The sequence below is a fragment of the Trachypithecus francoisi genome, unplaced genomic scaffold (assembly GCF_009764315.1).
Source record: "Trachypithecus francoisi isolate TF-2019V2 unplaced genomic scaffold, Tfra_2.0 Lachesis_group14, whole genome shotgun sequence".
In the NCBI taxonomy this organism is placed as follows: Eukaryota; Metazoa; Chordata; class Mammalia; order Primates; family Cercopithecidae; genus Trachypithecus; species Trachypithecus francoisi.
Genome location: NW_022681459.1, coordinates 31639281 through 31658066, shown reverse-complemented (window position 1 = coordinate 31658066; position 18786 = coordinate 31639281). Strand labels below are relative to the sequence as shown.

General features: G+C 54.7%; 1 protein-coding gene across 2 annotated transcripts in view; it reads right to left on the bottom strand.

The window, feature by feature from the left end:
- Positions 1-18786, bottom strand: part of COL6A2 (collagen type VI alpha 2 chain) — a 36156-nt gene that overhangs the window by 10803 nt on the left and 6567 nt on the right. For both annotated transcript variants that reach the window (XM_033232667.1, XM_033232668.1), the window contains exons 2-18: positions 11005-11146; positions 10036-10634; positions 9820-9840; positions 8600-8665; positions 6461-6514; positions 6333-6377; positions 5984-6010; positions 5709-5735; positions 5572-5616; positions 4740-4793; positions 4274-4336; positions 3492-3554; positions 3029-3118; positions 2298-2360; positions 1659-1721; positions 935-997; positions 322-384 (exon numbers count right to left, since the gene is read on the bottom strand). In XM_033232667.1, the coding sequence (XP_033088558.1) occupies positions 322-384; positions 935-997; positions 1659-1721; positions 2298-2360; positions 3029-3118; positions 3492-3554; positions 4274-4336; positions 4740-4793; positions 5572-5616; positions 5709-5735; positions 5984-6010; positions 6333-6377; positions 6461-6514; positions 8600-8665; positions 9820-9840; positions 10036-10634; positions 11005-11119 (1521 nt within the window). In that variant the 5' untranslated portion in view covers positions 11120-11146. The remainder of the gene's footprint in view (positions 1-321; positions 385-934; positions 998-1658; positions 1722-2297; positions 2361-3028; positions 3119-3491; positions 3555-4273; positions 4337-4739; positions 4794-5571; positions 5617-5708; positions 5736-5983; positions 6011-6332; positions 6378-6460; positions 6515-8599; positions 8666-9819; positions 9841-10035; positions 10635-11004; positions 11147-18786) is intronic.

The window sequence follows — 18786 nt, the reverse complement described above, 5'->3', positions numbered from 1 at the left end:
CAGCTGGGGCTGGATGTGCCTAGAGACCCAGGAGATGCCGCCTGCCCACACACGGGGAGGACGCTGCTCAGGCCACATGGCTGCCCTCAGGCCCTGCCTCAGGAAGGATGCGCCTCCCCTACCCAAGGGTCGCTGCTGAAGAGGAGAGCCGGGGGCTTCCTGGACCTGGAGGCAGCCCCTCCCTCCAGAGCGGAGAACAGGAGGCAGAGGCCCAGCCTGAGGCACATCTGCTGGCAATAGCGACCCCAGGCCGGCCCCGTCCTGCTACTCGGGCAGCTGCCCTGAACCCCCAACACATCCTGCTGGAGGAGGAGCACGTACCTTGGGGCCTGGCTGTCCTGAGTCTCCACGGGGTCCTGCATCACCGGGGTCTCCCCGAGATCCCTGAGGGCAGGAGAGAAAGTCAGAAGTCAGCACAGGCAGGGACTGGCCATGCCCAGAGGTCACCTGACATGCTCCATCCAGCCCTGAGCATCCGGGCACATGGCCCCAGCTCCTCCTGCTGCCTGTGGGGGCCGTGGACCCCTGTCTTGAGGGTCCCAGCTCCTCCTCTCCCCGTGGCTCATCCAGGCCCTCAGGCCCACCGCTTTGCCCCTGACTCCCCGACCTGGGTCCTTCAGGGCAGAATGAGGGGCTGGGGCTGAGAGTGGATATGAGGTACTTGGGGTCTAGGGGAGCAGGTCCTGGCTTCTGAGGCCAGGCCCTGCTGCCTGGGTTTCCTATGGGGACAGTGGCTGGCTCCAGCCTGTCCCCACACGGACAGGGAAACCTGAGTGGTGCCACAAAGAGGGCATGCACCGTGGGGTCAGAGGGCACCGGGGTCCCACCTCTAGCCGTGGGGTCAGAGGGCAACAGGGTCCCACCTCTAGCCGTGGGGTCAGAGGGCACAGGGGTCCCACCTCTCGTCATAGGGCTACAGGTGTCCCACACTGACCTGGTTTCCAGGTTCCCCAAGAGCCCCCTGGGGGCCTCTGGGTCCAGGCAAGCCTCGGTCTCCCTGGAAGAAAGGGGAGGAGTTTGGGGTCCTCTTGACTTACAGCGGCACCCTGCAGACCCCAACATCAATCCTGCGGACACTGCAGGGCCTCGGGGGGAAGGTGGGTCTGGCCCCAGCCCCTGCGACCCTCCCGGAGGTTGTGGCTCCACTTGACCTTCAGCCCTGACCACACTGCGTGGAGCAGACCAGATTCTGGGTGCAGCCCCCGCCTAAGCACCCCTACCTTGGGGTGCAGCCCCCGCCTGGGCCCCCCTTACCTTGGGGTGCAGCACCCACCTGGGTTCCCAACCTTGGGGTGCAGTCCCTGTCCACCTTCCCTTGGGGTACAGCCACCCTTGGACCCCCTACCTTGGGGTACAGTCCCCCTCTGCCCTTGGGGTGCAGCCCCCCGGGCCTCCCTATCTTGGGGTACAGCCCCCATCTCCCACTACCCTGGGGTACAGCCCCCTTTCTCACTGCCTTGGTGTGCAGCCCCCTGAGCCCCCCTACCTTGGGGTGCAGCACCCCTCCTCCATTACCTTGAGGTGCAGCCCCTCCCCCCTACCTTGGGGTACAGCCCCCCTCCACCATACCTCGGGGTGCAGCCTCCCTGGGCCTCCTTACATTGAGGTGCAGCCCCCTCACCCCCCTACCTTGGGGTGCAGCTCCCCTGCCCCCCTACCTTGGCTCCTTTGTTGCCAACCTCTCCAGCCAGGCCGCGGGGCCCCTCAGGGCCAGGGTCCCCCTGTGGGAAGGGAAGGGAGGCCCCATGGGTCTCAGCTGAGGCCTCCAGCCTGGGTCCCACGTGAGAGGCGGGTGTGGCCGGGGTTGGGGAAAGGGGCCTGAGAGGAAGACCCCGTCTGTCCAGGGGTACATGGACCAGTCGCCTGTTTCACCCACAGCTCCTTCCCGCTGCCTGTAGCTGCTGCTCTGAGCATGGGGTCTCTCAGTCCCCCTGAGGCCACCCACACGTGGTAAGACCTTGTCCACCTCCCGGGAGGAAGCCCCTTCCCCTGGTGTCGAGGGGAGCTGATGGCCGGGGTTTTGCCGCCCAGCCCTTCAGTGTCACCCCTGAAGTCACGGGCCTGTGAGTGGTGCCTGCACAGCCGTGTGGGGTGTGCCTGGGCGGTCAGTGGAGCTCCCTCAGCAGGGAATGGGGTGTGGGGATCTCCTGCGCTACCAGACTCCACAGGGAGTGTCCCCTGGAGGGTGAGGCCCTGGAGTTCTATCATTCTCTGGGAGGAATAGGGTTGGGGCCCTCATCAGGAAAGCCCATGGGCACCACAGTGAGACCCTGTGGCACCTCCACAGGAGGACTCACCTTCCCCCCCTTGGGGCCGTTGCTGCCTGGGCTGCCCTTGGTGCCGGGGTCTCCCCTGCGCCCCTGCAGAGAACAGGCGTGTGGGTGAGGGAGGGGGCTGAGCGCAAGCCCAGAGCCCCTGGAGGGTGGGAGCTGTGCCGGGGCCGATGCTGCTTCTCTCCAGGAGGGCTCTGGCTTTGGGACCTGGGACCTCGATCCCCAGGCTCCTTCCCAAGGGCCTCAGCCTGCGCCGGTGGCTCTGCTGCCAGCCCTCATCCCTGTGCTGGGTTGGTCCCGCCTATGCTGAGGAGTTAAGAATGATCTGGGGAGCCTCCAGGTGGAGTTGCATGTCCGGTGAGTGGCGTTTTAGGTGATAGGCTGGGGTCCGGCGGGGATCTGGTGCCGTCCAGCCACTGTCGTCATTCGCAGGCAGGCTCCGTGCTCAGACAGAATCCCCTTGGAGGGGTCAGCACTGGGACGGGCCCCGACCACCCTTCACAGGACGGCCTGGGCAGCTGGGGCTGGGTTTAGGGAACAGCATGGAGGACCTGCCTGGGCCTCCCCTCTAAGTTCAGCCCTGGGGGTACCCGTGGGGTGGTCCGGGTCTACTTCTCAGGAAGATGGGGGCCTGGCTGTGCCTTGCCAGCAGGGGGTCCTGCCTACAGCCCAGGTGCCCTTCTCCCATGGTCCTCCTCAAGCTGCAAGGAGGATGCTCAGAACGGGGCCCTGAGGTGGGGGTGGGCGGGACTCACCGGCTCGCCTTTGGGTCCGCGGGGCCCAGGCCCACCCTTGGCTCCTTTTACACCAGGACTTCCTGGGGCTCCGTTGTTGCCTTGATACCCCTGAGGAAAGAGAGAACAGCACAGTCACCCAGAGGCAGGGGCCACAGCAGGGCCTGACCCTGGGCCCTCAGGTACTGCCACGCCTGTCGTGTGTGGTGTGGAGCCCCTACTGTCTTCCAGCGGAATCCACTTGCCAGGCACGTGGGGCCCTGCAGGGTCCCCTGGAGCTTGTCCAGCCTCGTGAGGAGGGCACAGGTCAGAGCAGTTGGTGGCTCAGGGCACATGGCCTGTCCTTCCTATCCCTCCCCATGTCCCCAGAGCCCAATGGGGAACCATGGTGACAGCAGAGGCGGTGGCCAGTGTGATCGTCCATCCGGGCCATGGGCGTTGAGTGTGGCCAGCTCAGCTGCAGGTGAAGAGGCAGAGGGCTCACCTTGCTTCCCTTCGCCCCGATGTCTCCTGGGGGCCCTCTGCGTCCTGGGCGGCCAGGGTCCCCCTGGAAGGGTTTGCAGAATCAGCCTCACGTCTTTTGGCTGGGGAAGGGGGTGCAGGCTGCCCAGCGGTGGGGCAGGACCCACAGTCGGGCTTGGGGCTGCACCTCCCTGATGTCCGCAGGGCACCTCAGACGTCAGATGCTGGCTGGGGGCTGCCGGAACCTCCATGCCAGCCGAGGGCAGAGTGTGTGTCGTGGGTAGGACGCCCGTGCATCTACACAGGGGACTCAGCCAGACTTGGGCTCAGGCTGAGGGAAGGTGGGTCCAAGTGCCAGGCTCCCAGAGAAAAGCCCCTGGGGATCCTGTGGCCGCCAGGGATGGGGTGATACTGCAGGTAGCCCAGGAGGGCAGAGCCCCTGTGGCACGGACATGCCCATGGGGAGCTCTAGGAGGTGTGGGTGGGGCTCCCGGGGCTGCACCTGGGAGGAGGTGGGTTTGTTGCTGAGGCCTAGGTGGGCAGTGATGGAGCTGCCCCAAGCAGGACGTGCAGCCCTGGGTGGGTTAGCCACAAGCTGATGAAGCAGTGGGCAGGGTACCCCCATTGCGTCCCACGACCATTGGGTCCTCACTGACCAGTGTTTCAGGAAAGGCCCTCTCTGCTCAGCTTCTCAGCTGGGGCTGCCTCCAGGAGGCCCCTCTCGGGGTGGGGGGACAGGGAAACCCCTGGAAGCTGGTGACCCCACCTGCCCTGGCCGGCCTGCACCTTGACAAGGTCACTTACCTTGCCGCCTTGGTCTCCTCGCTCCCCTGGACTCCCCGCTTCCCCTGGGTAACCATCGGGGCCCTGAGAGAGGAGTGAGAGGTGGAGCTCAGCACACGGCGGGTGAGGTTCTCCCCATGAGCCAGGGCCCCAGTGCCCCGTTGTCCCAGCCTGGGAGGCACCTCCCACCCTCGTTGTGAGGCCCCAGGCTCAGTGACCGAGAGGCCAGGCCCAGATCTGCTGCTCAGAGACATGGAGCTGTCCAGTGACACTGAAGCTGAAGGCACATCAAGTCTCCAGGCCACGGGGATCCGCCAGGAGCTCCCAGGGGGAATTCCTCATATGACTCAGACCCCGCAGAACGCTGGGCTGGGGTGCTGGGCTGCCAGGAGAACCCAAGCTCCCATTGCAGCAGCAACCACTCTCCCGCCCAGTCAGGCACCCATACCCGAGCCGAGGCTGAAGGAGGGGTGCAAATAGCCCTTACCCGGTTTCCGGGGTCTCCCTTGCAACCAGGAGGTCCGATGCGCCCCAGCTTGCCCTGAAGGAGAAGGGGGCAGGAGGAGTCTCAGGGCAGGGTTCTGGGGTCCGTGTGGGCCAATGACCAAGGCACAGCCCGCCTGGTTCTGCCCCTCAGAGCTGCAGTGTTCTCTTCCCAGCACACGGGCGCACACGAGGCCATGGCTGCTGTGCAGCTGTCTCCGGGGAGGCAGAGTGGCCGGTGTGCAGGAACAAGCCATCCCTGGCTGCTCCTCAGCCCAGGCTGCCTCCCAGAGGCCCTGAGGGCAGAGCTCCCTGGGCACAGAGGATGTTCCCATGGGGAGCCATGGAAGGAGTGGGTGGTGCTCTCCTGTGGCTCAGCCTGGGAGGAGGTGGGCTTGTTGCTGGCCTCTGTGGGTAGCTGTGGAGCTGCCCCAAGCCAGGATGTGCAGCCCTGAATTAGATGCAGGCTGGTGAAGCCCTGGGTGGGGCAGCAGGATGTGGCGGGACCTGGAGTGCGTGTGTGTGCATGTGCATGGACGTGTATGTGTGTGCATGTGCGTGTGTGCATGTGTGCGTGCACGTGTGCATGTGTGTGTACGTGTGTGCAGGTGCATACATGTGTGCATGTGTACATATGCACGTATTTCCATGTGCGTGTATGTGTGCGTGTACGCGTGTGCATGTATGTGCGTGTATGTGCACGTGTGTGCATGTGTATGTGTGCATGCATGTATGCACACGTGTAAGCTGACAGGTCAGGCTGGATCTGGGGGCTCTGCAGAGGCTCAGATGCCTCCGTGAGACCAGTCCAGCTGTGAGCCCGAGGCTGCCTCTACCTTCTGTCCGTCGGTCCCGTTCTTGCCAGCCAGGCCAGGGGCCCCCTGGAGAAAGAAGGAAGAGGGGACTCCATTAGCCCCGGTCCTTCTGCCCTAAGCAGCAGAAAGGAGGGGCTCTGCTCACCCAACCAGCCTACCTTGCGACCGTCGGCTCCAAATTCACCCTGTGTAGGAGGAAAGCCAGGGCAGTGAGCTTGGTGCCTCAAAGCATCATGGGAATTGCTGTCTCTGGAGGGCCAAAGCCCTTAGGCCAAACTCGAGGCCACAGGACCCCCCAGGAACCCCCGAAGCCACCACTGAGAAAAGCCCAGGCCGGTGCTCCAGGAGCAGTGACAGGCTGCGGCAGACGCTGCCAGGTGGGCCTGGGCCAAGGCTGGAGCAGGTCTGAGGTCTGTCAGGGTGAGAGCCTCACCTTCTCTCCTTTGAAGCCAGGAACGCCCTGGGGGCAGGAGGAGAGAGGGGCATTAGTGAGGAGTTCTGCAGAGACACAGGCAGGGAAGGGCTGGCTCTGCAGGCTGAGGGGAGTGCTTGGTGGGCCGTTGGCATCTGGTGTTCTCGACAAAGAGTCTGTGGAGGAGGCTGGGCCCAGGGTCGGGCAGGAGGCTGGGTTTTGGGAGGGCCGTCAAGTTATCGAGCTGCTTCTGTTCCTTGGTAACTGGGGGAGGGTGGTAGAGGCTGAGGCCGAGGCTGGGTTTGGGGGAGCCTGCCTGGCAGTGCTGGGGCCACAGGGTGGAGCCAGGCCCCTGGCTGAGGTCACTCACCTTGGGTCCTGGGAATCCAATGGGGCCTTCGATGCCTGGGTCTCCCTGTGAGGGACAAAGCAGCAGTGTGAGCCCAGCCCTGGGGCACTAGGCGGCAGGCGGGGCGGGCGTGGGGCAAGGACACTCACCTGTCTTCCCTTCTGGCCAGGCTCTCCCGGCTCACCCATGTTGCCCTTGGCACCCTAAAAGCAGGCAACAGAGAAAGGAGTCAATTGAGGCAGGGTAGGGTGGGTGGTAGGCAGCTGGGGACTCCTCTGAGAGGTGACATAGCAGAGGTTACTGATTCCCCCGCCCAGGTGGAGATGTGTTGGTGTCGGCTGCTTCCCAAGGGGCCAGGCTCTGTCAGACCAGGGTTTGCTTTGACCCATTCTCCTAGCTCTGAGGGAAGCTTCCCGCAAAGCCAGCTGCAAAATGGAGCCAGAACAGCTGCCTGGGGGTGGGGTGCCTGGGGGTGGGGTGCCTGGGGGTGGGGGTGTCTGGGGGTGGAATGCCTGGGGGTGGGGGTGCCTGGGGGTGGGGTGCCTGGGGGTGGGGTGCCTGGGGGTGGGGTGCCTGGGGATGGGGTGCCTGGGGGTGGGGTGCCTTCGTACCCAGGTGCCATGGCCAACCATGGGCTCTGATTCTCCAGTGATGCCCGGATCACTGTCACTACAAAGATTATCTAAGTAGCTTTAGAAAGATCAGGACTTCAGAAAACCACATAAAGGTTACACTCCCTTGGAATTAAAATTTTAACCTATGACACAGAATTTTATTAAATAAATAAATAAATTTATTGATATGCTCCCAATTTATTTGAGAAGAGTCACTGTCGCCCACTGGAGTGCAGTGCCGGATCTCACACTGAAAGGTTTACGCACCTCAGCCCTCCTGGACTAAGCCTCGCCAATTTTATAGTAGAACCGTGTTAGCCAAATCTCTGATGATAGGCTCCCAAATGGATTACATGAATGGGATATGCTCCCAATTTAAATGCAAAGAGGAGCAGAGGAAAGGGGAGGAATTACGAGGTCAAAGGGAAGAAAAGGGAGAAAACTCAGGGCAGGGAATCAGGTGGGCAGAGGCTTCTGGAACTTTGCAGCTGTGCCCTGTCCTGGGCTCTGCTTGGCACCTTGCCACCCCCTCAAACTCTAACCACAGTGGCCCCTATGGCAGCTTCCAGTGGCCCCCCAACAGAACAGGTCACTGCACTGCTGTGTGCAGCCAAGGCTGCCCCAAGTGGCAAATTCATTCCCAGCTGTGGTGGGGTAGGCACTGCCACCAGGACTGGAGAAGCCAAGGAAGGAGGTGGCAGGGTTTGACCTGCAGCCTGGAGATGTCTCATCCTGGAGAAAGTACATCCAGTTACCTACTGGTCTAGACAGCTGTCATCCAAATTTAGAAAAACACAAAGCTACTTAGCAATACCATCCTCTATGATGGTCAATTCCTTATTTCATCTCCTTAAAAGCTGCTTTCTCCTCCTATGCCTTTCTTTATAATTTTTGACAGACATGAATTATTGGAGTTTCACATACTCTGTTAGTGAGTTTTGGAAGGATTTTATTTTATGCACCTCTGTTAGGAAAATGCAGGGAATGTTCAAACCAGAAAATGCAGGGGACGTTCAAACCAGGCTCCCTAAAACCACTTATCTAATAAGCCACAAAAGAAGTTCCTTCATGTTAATGAGCAATCATATTATTAACTGTAACGCATCTCACATTTTATTTACTTACTTGAAAATGCTTGCTTACAAAAGTAGTTTAATGGCATATCCTAATAATTTTTTTAAAGTTTCTGTTTTTCTCAATATACTATTTAAAAGGAATTAGACAAATACAGAATTTTACTCTCTCCAGGGTCAGAAATGTTGAGACCATCTGAGGCACAGCTGGCCTTAAATGTGGATTTCTTTTTTTTCTTTCTTTTTTTTTGAGATGGAGTCTCGCTCTGTCACCCAAGCTGGACTGCAGTGGCATAATCTCGGCTCACTGCAACCTCTGCTTCCCAGGTTCAAGCGATTCTCCTGCCTCAGCCTCCCGAGTAGCTGGGACTACAGGCGCATGCCACCACGCCTGGCTAATTTTTGTATTTTTAGTAGAGACAGGGTTTCACCATGTTAACCAGGATGGTCTCGATCTCCTGACCTTGTGATCCGCCCACCTCGGCCTCCCAAAGTGCTGGGCTTATAGGCGTGAGCCACTGCGCCCGGCCAAATGTGGATTTCAAAACAAATCAGGGGCTTACCGGTAGCGCAGACTCTGCAGGCAATCTGGACATCTTACCTTCTGTCCACGGTAGCCCTTGGGGCCAGGGGGCCCAGGGATTTCCAGGCAGCTCACCCTGTAGCACTGAAACGAGGAAGCAGAGACAGAAGGTTGCATGGGTGGGACATTCCCCAGGTGGCAGAGCAGGGGCTCAGAATGTGTAGCCCACGACCCTCAGCAGGGGCCAAGGAGACACTGAAACGCCCTGAGAACCCGGGCGGGGTGAGGGAGCAGACATGGGGTGCTGTGAGGCTCTGCCCCCACCAGGGACAAGCCAAAGAGTTTGGTTCTGTCAAGTGTTCTAGGTAAGTTTTGAAAAACCAAGGCTGGTTTAAGCCATGACAGAAAACAGAAGGGAAGAAAGGCCGGGTGCAGCTCACGCCTGGAATCCCAATATTTTGGTAGGCCGAGGTGGGAGGACTGCTTGAGGCCAGGAGTTAGAGACCAGGCTGGGCAACATAGCAAGATCCCATCTCTACAAAAAAATATGAAACCAATCGTCCCACCTCAGCCTCCCAAGTAGCTGGAACTACATGCTCACACCAGGTATGGCGGCAGGTGCCTGTAGTCCAAGCTACTCGGGAGGCTGAGGTGGGAGGATAGCTTAAGCCTCAGAGTTCAAGGCTGCAGTGAGCCGTGATCGTACCACGCACTCCAGCCTGGGTGACAGAGAAAGACCCTGTCTCTAAAAAAACAAATATAAATACATAAATTTTACAAAAGGATGGAAGAGCAAGGGGCATTGGTGAGGGAGGCACCATTTGTACACAGCCACGAACCCACAGTGAGCAGCAATTCTGAGACAGGGCACGGTTTTGCAGGAACCTCACAGGGGAGAGCTCAGATGCCTGCTCCCCTTCCTGAGAGCTGGAGCTGGGACGCAGGGGGAGGTGGGGATGTCATGGACCCCGATGATGCCAGTTCCTTCTCCCCCCGACCTACTGGGCTGGGCTCGGGCCTGGAGTCCAGGGTGGATGGATCCCGCCTGCCCGGAGGCCAGACCCTGACCTCTCCTTGTAACATGTGCTCTGTGGGTGACCCTAATGCTGACCCCCCCGGGATCTAAACAGCCTGGCTTTGGGCTTTGTCCAGACTCCAAGGCCTCAGGTCCAACATGGAGCAGGTGGTTCCCTCTCATCTGTTCCAGCCTGGAGGCGCCAGGAGTCGGCAGCCCGGTGCCATCATCTCTGCTGGGTCAGCTGCCGGCCAGCACTGGCAGGAAGGGAAGCGCCACTCACCTCTCCGTAGGCTTCGTGTTTCTGCAGAAAAGACAGAGGCGCGGGTTAGCTGTGCGCCTCCAGACCTGGGGCGGCTGCACCTCGAGTCTGGGTGGGGATCAAGGGACACCTGAGTGGCCCAGGCCCTGCCCGGAGCTTCCTCCTTCGGCCTGGGCACTCACGGAGGGGTAAAGGGAGGCCCGGAGTGGGTGGACGGCGCTCCCGCCCGCGGCTCACCATGACCTTGATGATGCGGTTGATGGTGTCCTGGTCGATCTCGGTGGAGTCGGGCAGCATGGTGGCGTAGTCGTTGCGGTAGAGCTCGTGCGGTGTGCTGGCGATGTCCCGCAGGCCCTGCTCCTTCAGGTTCCGGTTGGGGGCCACGGCGAAGAGCCGGATGCCCTCCTCGCGGGCCCGCTCGGCCTGCAGCTTGATGCCCCCGCAGGGGCTGCCGGTGACGTGGCCGTCGGTGATGACCACGGCGAAGTGGACGGTGCCCTTGGTGCCGTGCTGCCGGATCTGCTCCGTCATGTTGGCCAGCGCGCAGTCGGTGAAGGTGCCACGGCGGAAGGAGCTGATGCCCTGCAGGCTCTTGATGAAGGAGGCCCGGTCACTGCCCGGTGGGCTGAACACCTCCACCTGGTCGGAGAAGTGCAGGCCGCCGTAGCGCCAGCTCAGTGCCACCTGGTCCAGGTAGAACTCGTTCTGCAGCTGGCTGATGAACTGCGGCACGAACTGCTTCATGTGGAAAAGCAGGATGTCCGTGGGGGACTGCATGGTGACGCTCTCCGAGGTGTCCAGCACGAAGTACACATGGATGGGGCAGTCCGTCTTCTCTGTGGGACACGGAACCCGTCATGAGCCAGCCTCAGGAGGGACTGCTGTTCCAGCCCCGTTTCCTGGCCTCGAACCTGTGGTTTGACCTCACTGCCCCCTGAACGCTCAGAGTCCCCACTCCCTGACCCCTGGCACCTGGGCACTGGTCCCGACTGCCCCCCGAATGCCCAGAGTCCCCAGCCCCTGGCACCTGGGCACTGGTCCCGACTGCCCCCCGAATGCCCAGAGTCCCCAGCCCCCAGCACCTGGGCACTGGTCCCGACTGCCTCCCAAATGCCCAGAGTCCCCAGCCCCCAGCCCCTGGCACCTGGGCACTGGTCCCGACTGCCCCCCGAATGCCCAGAGTCCCCAGCCCCCAGCCCCTGGCACCTGGGCAGTTGTTGTTTCTCTCTGTAGTATCTGGCGAGATGACCTCCTGCTGCTGGGCCTGGGTGGCCCCCAGGATTCCCCAGAGCAGGAGCACGGAGCAGGGGCCCTGGAGCATCTTGGCAGCACCTGTGGCCCTGAAGTCCTGCAACAGGGGGTAGGGGTAGCTCAGACACCCCCAGTGCTCTCCCCTGGCACCCTCCCCCATGGCAGGTGCACACACAGCAGGTCAGCGGGATTGGGGGCACTGCCCTCAGTCTTCAAGGAAGCAGGGTCTGCACCCAGCACACACGGTCAGCAGCATCTGAACTGGCGGGGCTTGTGCTCTCTTGCCCACCCCGCCCTGGGTGGGGTAAACAGATGTTTAGTGGCTGCCTCTGGGCTCAGTTTTGGGTGGGATTTGGATGTTTGAGGCCGTTCCATGCCCTCCAGGGCTGGATGAAGTGGGCAGCTAGGTGTGGTGGCATGGAAGGGAATGGAGCACCACTGTCTGGAGCCCCTGACTGCCTGGGGCTGCCCTGGAAGCAGCGCAGAGGGGAGGGCGGGAGAAAGATCCCAGCTTCCCCAGACAGGCTCCCCTGCAGAGCTAGGCACTCTCTCCAGCCTGGCTCCATTCCCTTTAAACTTTGATAAGGACGGAGGGAAGACTCTGTCAAGTGTGGGGACACGGCCGTCATTAGCCTGGCTTTCCTTTCTCCAGGGCAGGATCCTGGAGCAAATGGATCCTGCCCTTGAACATCTGTCCTCCCTGATGCCCTGTGGCTTGGCCTGAGCTCCAGCTCCAGGAGGCCATCAGGACGGGCCTCACTGTGCCACTGGCTTCGCAGAGTGGGGCTGGCAGCAGCTGGGCAGCCGGGTGGAAGGGGCACTAGGTCTGGTTCAGAGCATGCAGTTCCAGGGTAATGCAGGGATGGGATTGCCACCCTCCCCTCGGTGCAGACAGGAGGCGATTCCTAGCACCAGAACCAGGGGAGGCGCTGCCAGGAGAAGGCCCTGAAGGGTTGTCGTGATTCTGCAGCATCTGGAGTGGATGAGGTGACCCAGGCCAGACCCGCTCAGCCTGGGGCCCAGGGAGGAAGGAAGTCCCTTTCCCAAGGCGCCAGCTCAGGCAGTCTGTGGGTGAGTTTCACACCTTCAAGGACAAACACTTCTATGCTATTTAACTTGTTTTAGAACGTAAAAGGATAAACTTTTTCCCAATTCATTTTTAAATGTGGCATAACCTGTGACTAAAGCTTGATTAAAAAAAAAAAAAATCCCTAAAAGTACCTACAGATAAATATCACTATAAACATTACGGATGGCAGTGGCAGGCCATCTGATGTAGCTGCTTCCGTCACACCGGCTGCTCAGGGAGGGCCCAAGGAAGAGGCAGACAGGCCCCCAACCCCACAGACTGCCTCCCTGAGGGCCGCTGCCATGGGACTGGGCTGAGTGGCGTGCTGGGTGAAGGGGAGCTCACGGCGGTGTTGCCCCGACCGGGATAATGGCTCAGGTCTGGCAAGGACCTGGAGACCCCACCCCAGGTTGTGAGAGGACATGGCCAGGTGCCATGCTCCACGGAGCCAGCAGGAGCTGGGGATAAGTGGGATCCCTGCCCCTCGCAGGTTGGCGAGGTGGGAGTTCTCCAGGTACAACTGCAGCTGCCTAACTCGTGGCTATGGATCTGGGCCTCCTGCTCCATGGAGCAGGCAAGAGCCCACCCCCACTCTTGGTGCAGTTGCAGCTGCCCAAACTGGGGCTGCTGACCCAGGCATCCCTGCACTCTTGGGGAGCCAGGGAAGGCCCCTCTTGCCCTTGTAGGCTTGGAGGTGCCTGTTCCCGCTGCCCAGTCTCTTCCCGCTCCCAGCACCCACTCCAATCTCAAAGCAGAGTTGGGGCTAAGCCTGGGCACTGTCACAGCCTGGCCGGGTGTGTGCCTGCTTGTGGCAGTGCTGACATGCCAGCCCCTTCCTGCCTTGGCCCCCTCTAGACTGTGGGCACTGAGAGGTGCAGGAGGGGAAGCTTGGAGGTGCTGAGGGTGGCTGGGCACACATGCGCCTTGGTACCAGAAGCCTGGGCACCATGGATGGCTGCAGGAGGCAGACAGGCCCCTGGGCAGATGGGGGTGGGTCCCCATTAAAGCCCCACCTTCAGGCTGGGGCAGGCCTGAAGCCTGGGGGCCAGGCTGCCTGTCCTGTGAACCAGAGGGGAACTCGAGGTGATTTTTTCTGGGCCCGCACATGGCTGCCCATGGACCATGGGCATGCACTTTCCCCCTCCGGGCCCATAAAAGCCCCAGGCTCCATCAGAGCAGGGCACAACATGGCACAACCAGCTGCAGACAAGAGCTACCCTCTCCAGGGCTTCCTCTCTGTTGAAGCTGAACACTAGTTGAGATGCCCTGTCTGCGGAGAGGGGCCACCCACTCCAGGGCCTTCTCTCTGCTGAGAGCTGAACACTGGAAAACCTGCCTACAGAGAGGGGCTGCCCCCTGCAGGCTCCTGTGAGATCTAACACTCAATAAAGCTTCTCTGTCTTGCTCACCCTCCACTTGTCTGTATACCTCATTCTTCCTGGACACAGGACAAGAACTTGGGCAAAGGCGCCACTGGCCACAGAGGTTTCAGGCCAGAAAAGTGACACTCTAAAAATCCCATAAAATTATCACAAAAATTCTAGCCAATATTATAAAACTAAAATCCAGTAGCATATTAAGGACCACTAAACCAGAACTATACTATGAAGTTAAAGCACAGTGATGCCACAAACACTAGGGAATATGCTAATATAAGTCACATTAACATAAATAGAGAAAAATATGCAATTGCTTCAATAGATCCCTGAAACATCAATTTCTAATTGAGAAACAACAACAGCCAGAGAAGGTAAAACCTAGTAAGAAATTTAGGAGTAGGATCTACATGATAAAGGACATACATTTCAAATCAAGAGCTCACATCATATTTTACACAAAAAGCTAAAATAGTGGTTCTTATCTTTGCGGTCATGGACCCTTTTAAGAGTCTAGACAATTTCATCTTACACAAACGCCTAGATACTCATATACAGAAATTACATCCAGGAATTCAGGGATTCCATTCACAGATCTAACCCTGGGTTAAAAACTCCTGCATTAGAAGAACGCTTACTAGAGTACAAAAAAAACGGGGTGGGGGCAAACAGTACTGACCTTATGCTACTATTCAGTGTTGTGTTGGAAGCCGATGCAATAAGACAGTGAAAATAAAGTATAAATGTTGGAAAAGAGAGACAAAATTGTCCTTATTAAAGATAGGATTGTCTACTCAGAAAATCAACTGAACAAAGTTTTTTAAAAAAGAGAAAAAGATATACATACATATATATATATATATATATATATAGACATCTATCTATCTATAGAAAGAGAGAAAGCACAGGAGATTAGGGAGAGAGAATTTAGTGAGCCCTTAAAAAAATATATCATCGATGAAAAGAGTCAAACTCTGTAAAATGCTTTAAGAGATTTATTCTGAGCCAAATATGAGTGGCCATGACCCATGACACAGCCCTCAGGAGGTCCAGAGAACATGTGCCCAAGCTGGCTGGGGTGTAGCTTGGTTTTATTCATTTTAGGGAGGCACCAATCAGATACATTTAAGAAATACATTGGTTTAATCCAGAAAGGCAGAAAAATTCAAAGTGGGAAGGGATGGCTTCCAGGCTTTAGGTAAATTTAGCCATTTTCTGGTTGACAATTGGTTGAGTTTGTCTAAAGACCTGGGATCATAGAAAGGAAATGCTCAGGTTAAAGATAAAAGACTGTGGAGACCAACGTTCTTCTGAAGTCTCATAGTGGTTGCCTTTAGAGACAATCAATGACAAGTGTTTCCTATTCAGACCTTTCAAAGCTGCTAGACTCTCAGTTAATCTCTTCAGGATTGGGAGGGCCTGGAGGAAAAAGATCTAGCTATGTTAATAGATTCTTTACAGGTGCAAATTTTCCCCAGTAAAGGACAGCTTTGCAGGGCCATTTCAAAACGTGGCAAGGAAACATGCTTTGGGATAAAATATTTTTATTTTCCTCTTTGTCGTGTAGTGTCATGCCAGAGTCAGACTGGAAAGTAAGTCACGGTATATAGGGTTAGATAAAACCCATCTGATGAGAATTTATGGTTTGTAGAGCATGACTCCCCAAACCCCTTAGATAGGACTATAGGCAAGATAAAAAAAAAAAAAATCAGAGCTTAGTCCTCAATATACAAAAAGTTATTGATTTTCTTCTATCAGTGATGAACAGTTAGAAAATGTTGCAGAAAAATGCTATTTACACTAGCAAGAAAAACAACATAAACCCAAGGAATTAACTGAATAAAAACATGCAGGACTTATGAAAAAAACTCAAACAATTTTTTGAGAAATATATTGGAAAGACAAACCTTGTTTTTGGATGAGAAATCATCCCCCTATCTCAAACTGATTTAAAAATATCAGTTACTTCGGCCGGGTGCAGTGGCTCACACCTGTAATCCCAGCACTTTGGGAGGCCAAGATGGATGGATCAAGAGGTCAGGAGATCGAGACCATCCTGGCTAACATGGTGAAACCCCGTTTCTACTAAAAATACAAAAAATTAGCTGGACGTGGTGGTGGGTGCCTGTAGTCCCAGCTACTTGGGAGGCTGAGGCAGGAGAATGGCGTGAACGTGGGAGGCAGAGCTTGCAGTGAGCCGAGATCGTGCCACTGCACTCCAATCCGGGCGACAGAGTGAGACTTTGTCTCAAAAAAAAAAAAAAAAAAAAAAAAAAAATCAGTTATTTCTAACTGAATCTACAATAGAATGTAATTTTAATTAAAATTTCCAAGAAACATTTTTGTAGATAGGAGTTTGCAAAATGAATCCAAGTTTCACTTGGTAGAAAAAGCAAGAGTAGTTGAGCAAAATAAAAAATAGAGTGATGAGAAAACTTGTGCTATCAAATGAAACAATAAAATTACGGTTTTGGTTTTGGTGCTGGAACAGGCCAACAGTCCACACAATAATGGGTGTAACAACACAAGAGAACTTAGGCTATGACATGGTGGCCTTTCAGAGTGGTGGAAGGAGGCTGGGATGAGGGCCGACCCTGTGACTAGAAATAAAGGTACTACCTTTATAATAAATGTGGGAGCACATGGTGCTCCCGAATAAATTCCAGGCAAAGTAAGTATCTGAGTGCAAAACATGAACCAAAAAGTCTTTGAAGAAAACAGAATGTATAAAATGTCAATGAAAAATCTGTAATTATTGTGTTAGCAGATACTGTCCTATATCCCTTCATTTAACATTCACGACTGAACCTATGCCCTTGGACATAGGGAACGTTACCATCCCCACTCTAATAGATGAGGAAACCAAGGCCTAGTGTAGGTAACTTGCCCAGGGCACTGAGCTAATAGCTGAGGTCTGAAGCCTGGCAGTGTGGGCTCAAGTCTGCCCTCTTGATACTGAGCTCCCAGATACGACAATCATTACAACAAAAGCAACATGAGCAGACTGGAGGCAGACTGAGAGCCAGCAACAATCTTCCCAATGTAAGATATAAATATTTTGATGGACTGTTATTAGGTGCATAAATATTTATAATTATTATATCTTGCTGTATTGAGCCTTTTATTAATATATGATGTCTTTCTTTCCCTCTTGTAACCTTTTTTGATTTAAAGTCTATCTTGTCTGGCATTAGTATAGCCACTCTTGCTTCTTTTGGTTACTATTTGTAGGGCATGTCATTGCCCATCCTTTCACTGTCAATCTATTTATGTTTTTGGATCTAAAGTGCATCTCTTATAGAGAGCACATAGTTGGATTTGGCTTTCTAAATCCATTCTGCCAATCTCTGTCTTTTAACAGAGAGAGTTTGGAGAGTTTAATCCATTTACATCTAAAGTAATTACTGATCAAGAGGGACTTCTTTCATTTTGCATCTGTTTTCTGCATACCTTATGGATTTTTTGTCCTTAATTTCCAGTATTACTGTCCTCTTTTGTGTTTAATTAATTTTTTGGTGGTGAAACATTTAAATCCCTTTCTCCTTCCCTTTTGTATTTATTCTTTAATTATTTTCTTTGTCATTACCATGGGGATTGCATTTAACATCCTAAAATTATAACAGCCTACATTGAATTTATACCAGTTTAGCTTCAATGGCACAAACAAAATGCTGCTCCTTGAGTGGTTCTGTCCCCAACCGTTTTAGTTATTGATGTCACAAAATTACACCTTTATATGTGTCCAAAAGCATAATGTTATTTTTAAATCATTAGTCTCTTAAATTATGTAGAAAACAAAAAGTAGCATTACACACCATTGTTACAGCAATACTAGCTTTTATAATTGTCCATATATTTACCTTTACTGAGATATTTGTTTATTTATTTATTTATTTTGAGATAAAGTCTTGCTCTGTTGCCCAGGCTGGAGTGCAGTGGTGTGGTGATAGCTCACTACAGCTTCAACCTCCCAGGCCCAAGCGATTCTCCCACCTCAGCCTCCCAAGCAGTTGGGACCACAGGTATGTACCACCACGCTTGGTCAATTTTTAAAATTATTTTTATTATATAGAGATAGGGTCTCCCTATATTGCTCAGGCTGGTCTTGAACTCCTGGGCTCAAGTGATCCTCCTGCCTTGGCCTCCCAAAGTGATGGGATTACAGGTATGAGCCACTATGCCTGGCTGAGATCTTTATTTCTTCATACAACTTTGAGTTACTGTCTATCATCCTTTTATTTCAACCTACAGGACTCCCTTTGGCATTTCCTATAGGGCAGGTCTAGTGGTAATGAATACTCTCAGCTTTTGTTGATCTAATAATGTCTTAATTTCTCCCTTACTTAAGGACAGTTTTGCTGGATGTGGGCTTCTTGGTAGACAGTTTTTATTCTTTTAGCATTTTGGATATATTGGCCCAGTGCCTTGTGGCCTTCAAAATTTCTGATCAGAAACCTGCTAATAGTTTTATTGAGGATTCCTTACATGTGATGAATCATTCTCTCTTCTGTTTTCAAAATCTTTGTCTTTGGGTTTTGACAATTTGATTAGAATGTTTCAGTGTGGGCCTCTTTGAGTTCATCCTGCTTGGAGTTTTTTGGGCTTCTTGGATGGTTATGTTCATGTCATTCATCGTATTTTGGAAGTTTTCAGCCATTATTTCTTCAAATAGTCTCTCTGCTCCCTTTGCTCTCTCTTCTTCTGGGGCTCCTACAATGTTTATGTTGGTTTGCTTGACGGTATCCCACAGGCCCCTTAGGCTCTGTTCACCTTTCTTCAGTCTTTTTATTTCTGCTCCTCAGACTCAATAATTTCCATCGTCATATCTTCAAGTTCCCTGATTCTTTTTTTTTTTTTTGAGACAGAGTCTCGCTCTGTCGCCCGGTCTGGAGTGCAGTGGCCGGATCTCAGCTCACTGCAAGCTCCGCCTCCTGGGTTTACGCCATTCTCCTGCCTCAGCCTCCCAGTAGCTGGGACTGCAGACACCCGCCACCTCGCCCGGCTAGTTTTTTTTTTTTTTTGTATTTTTTAGTAGAGACGAGGTTTCACCGTGTTAGCCAGGATGGTCTCGATCTCCTGACCTCGTGATCCACTCGTCTCGGCCTCCCAAAGTGCTGGGATTACAGGCTTGAGCCACCGCGCCCAGCCCCTGATTCTTTATTCTACCTGCTGAAGTCTGCCTTTGCATTTCTCTAGTGAATTTTAAATTTCAGTTATTGTACTTTTCAGCTCCAGAATTTCTTTTTGGTTTCTTTTTAAATTTTCTAGCTTTTTATTGATATTTTCATTTGT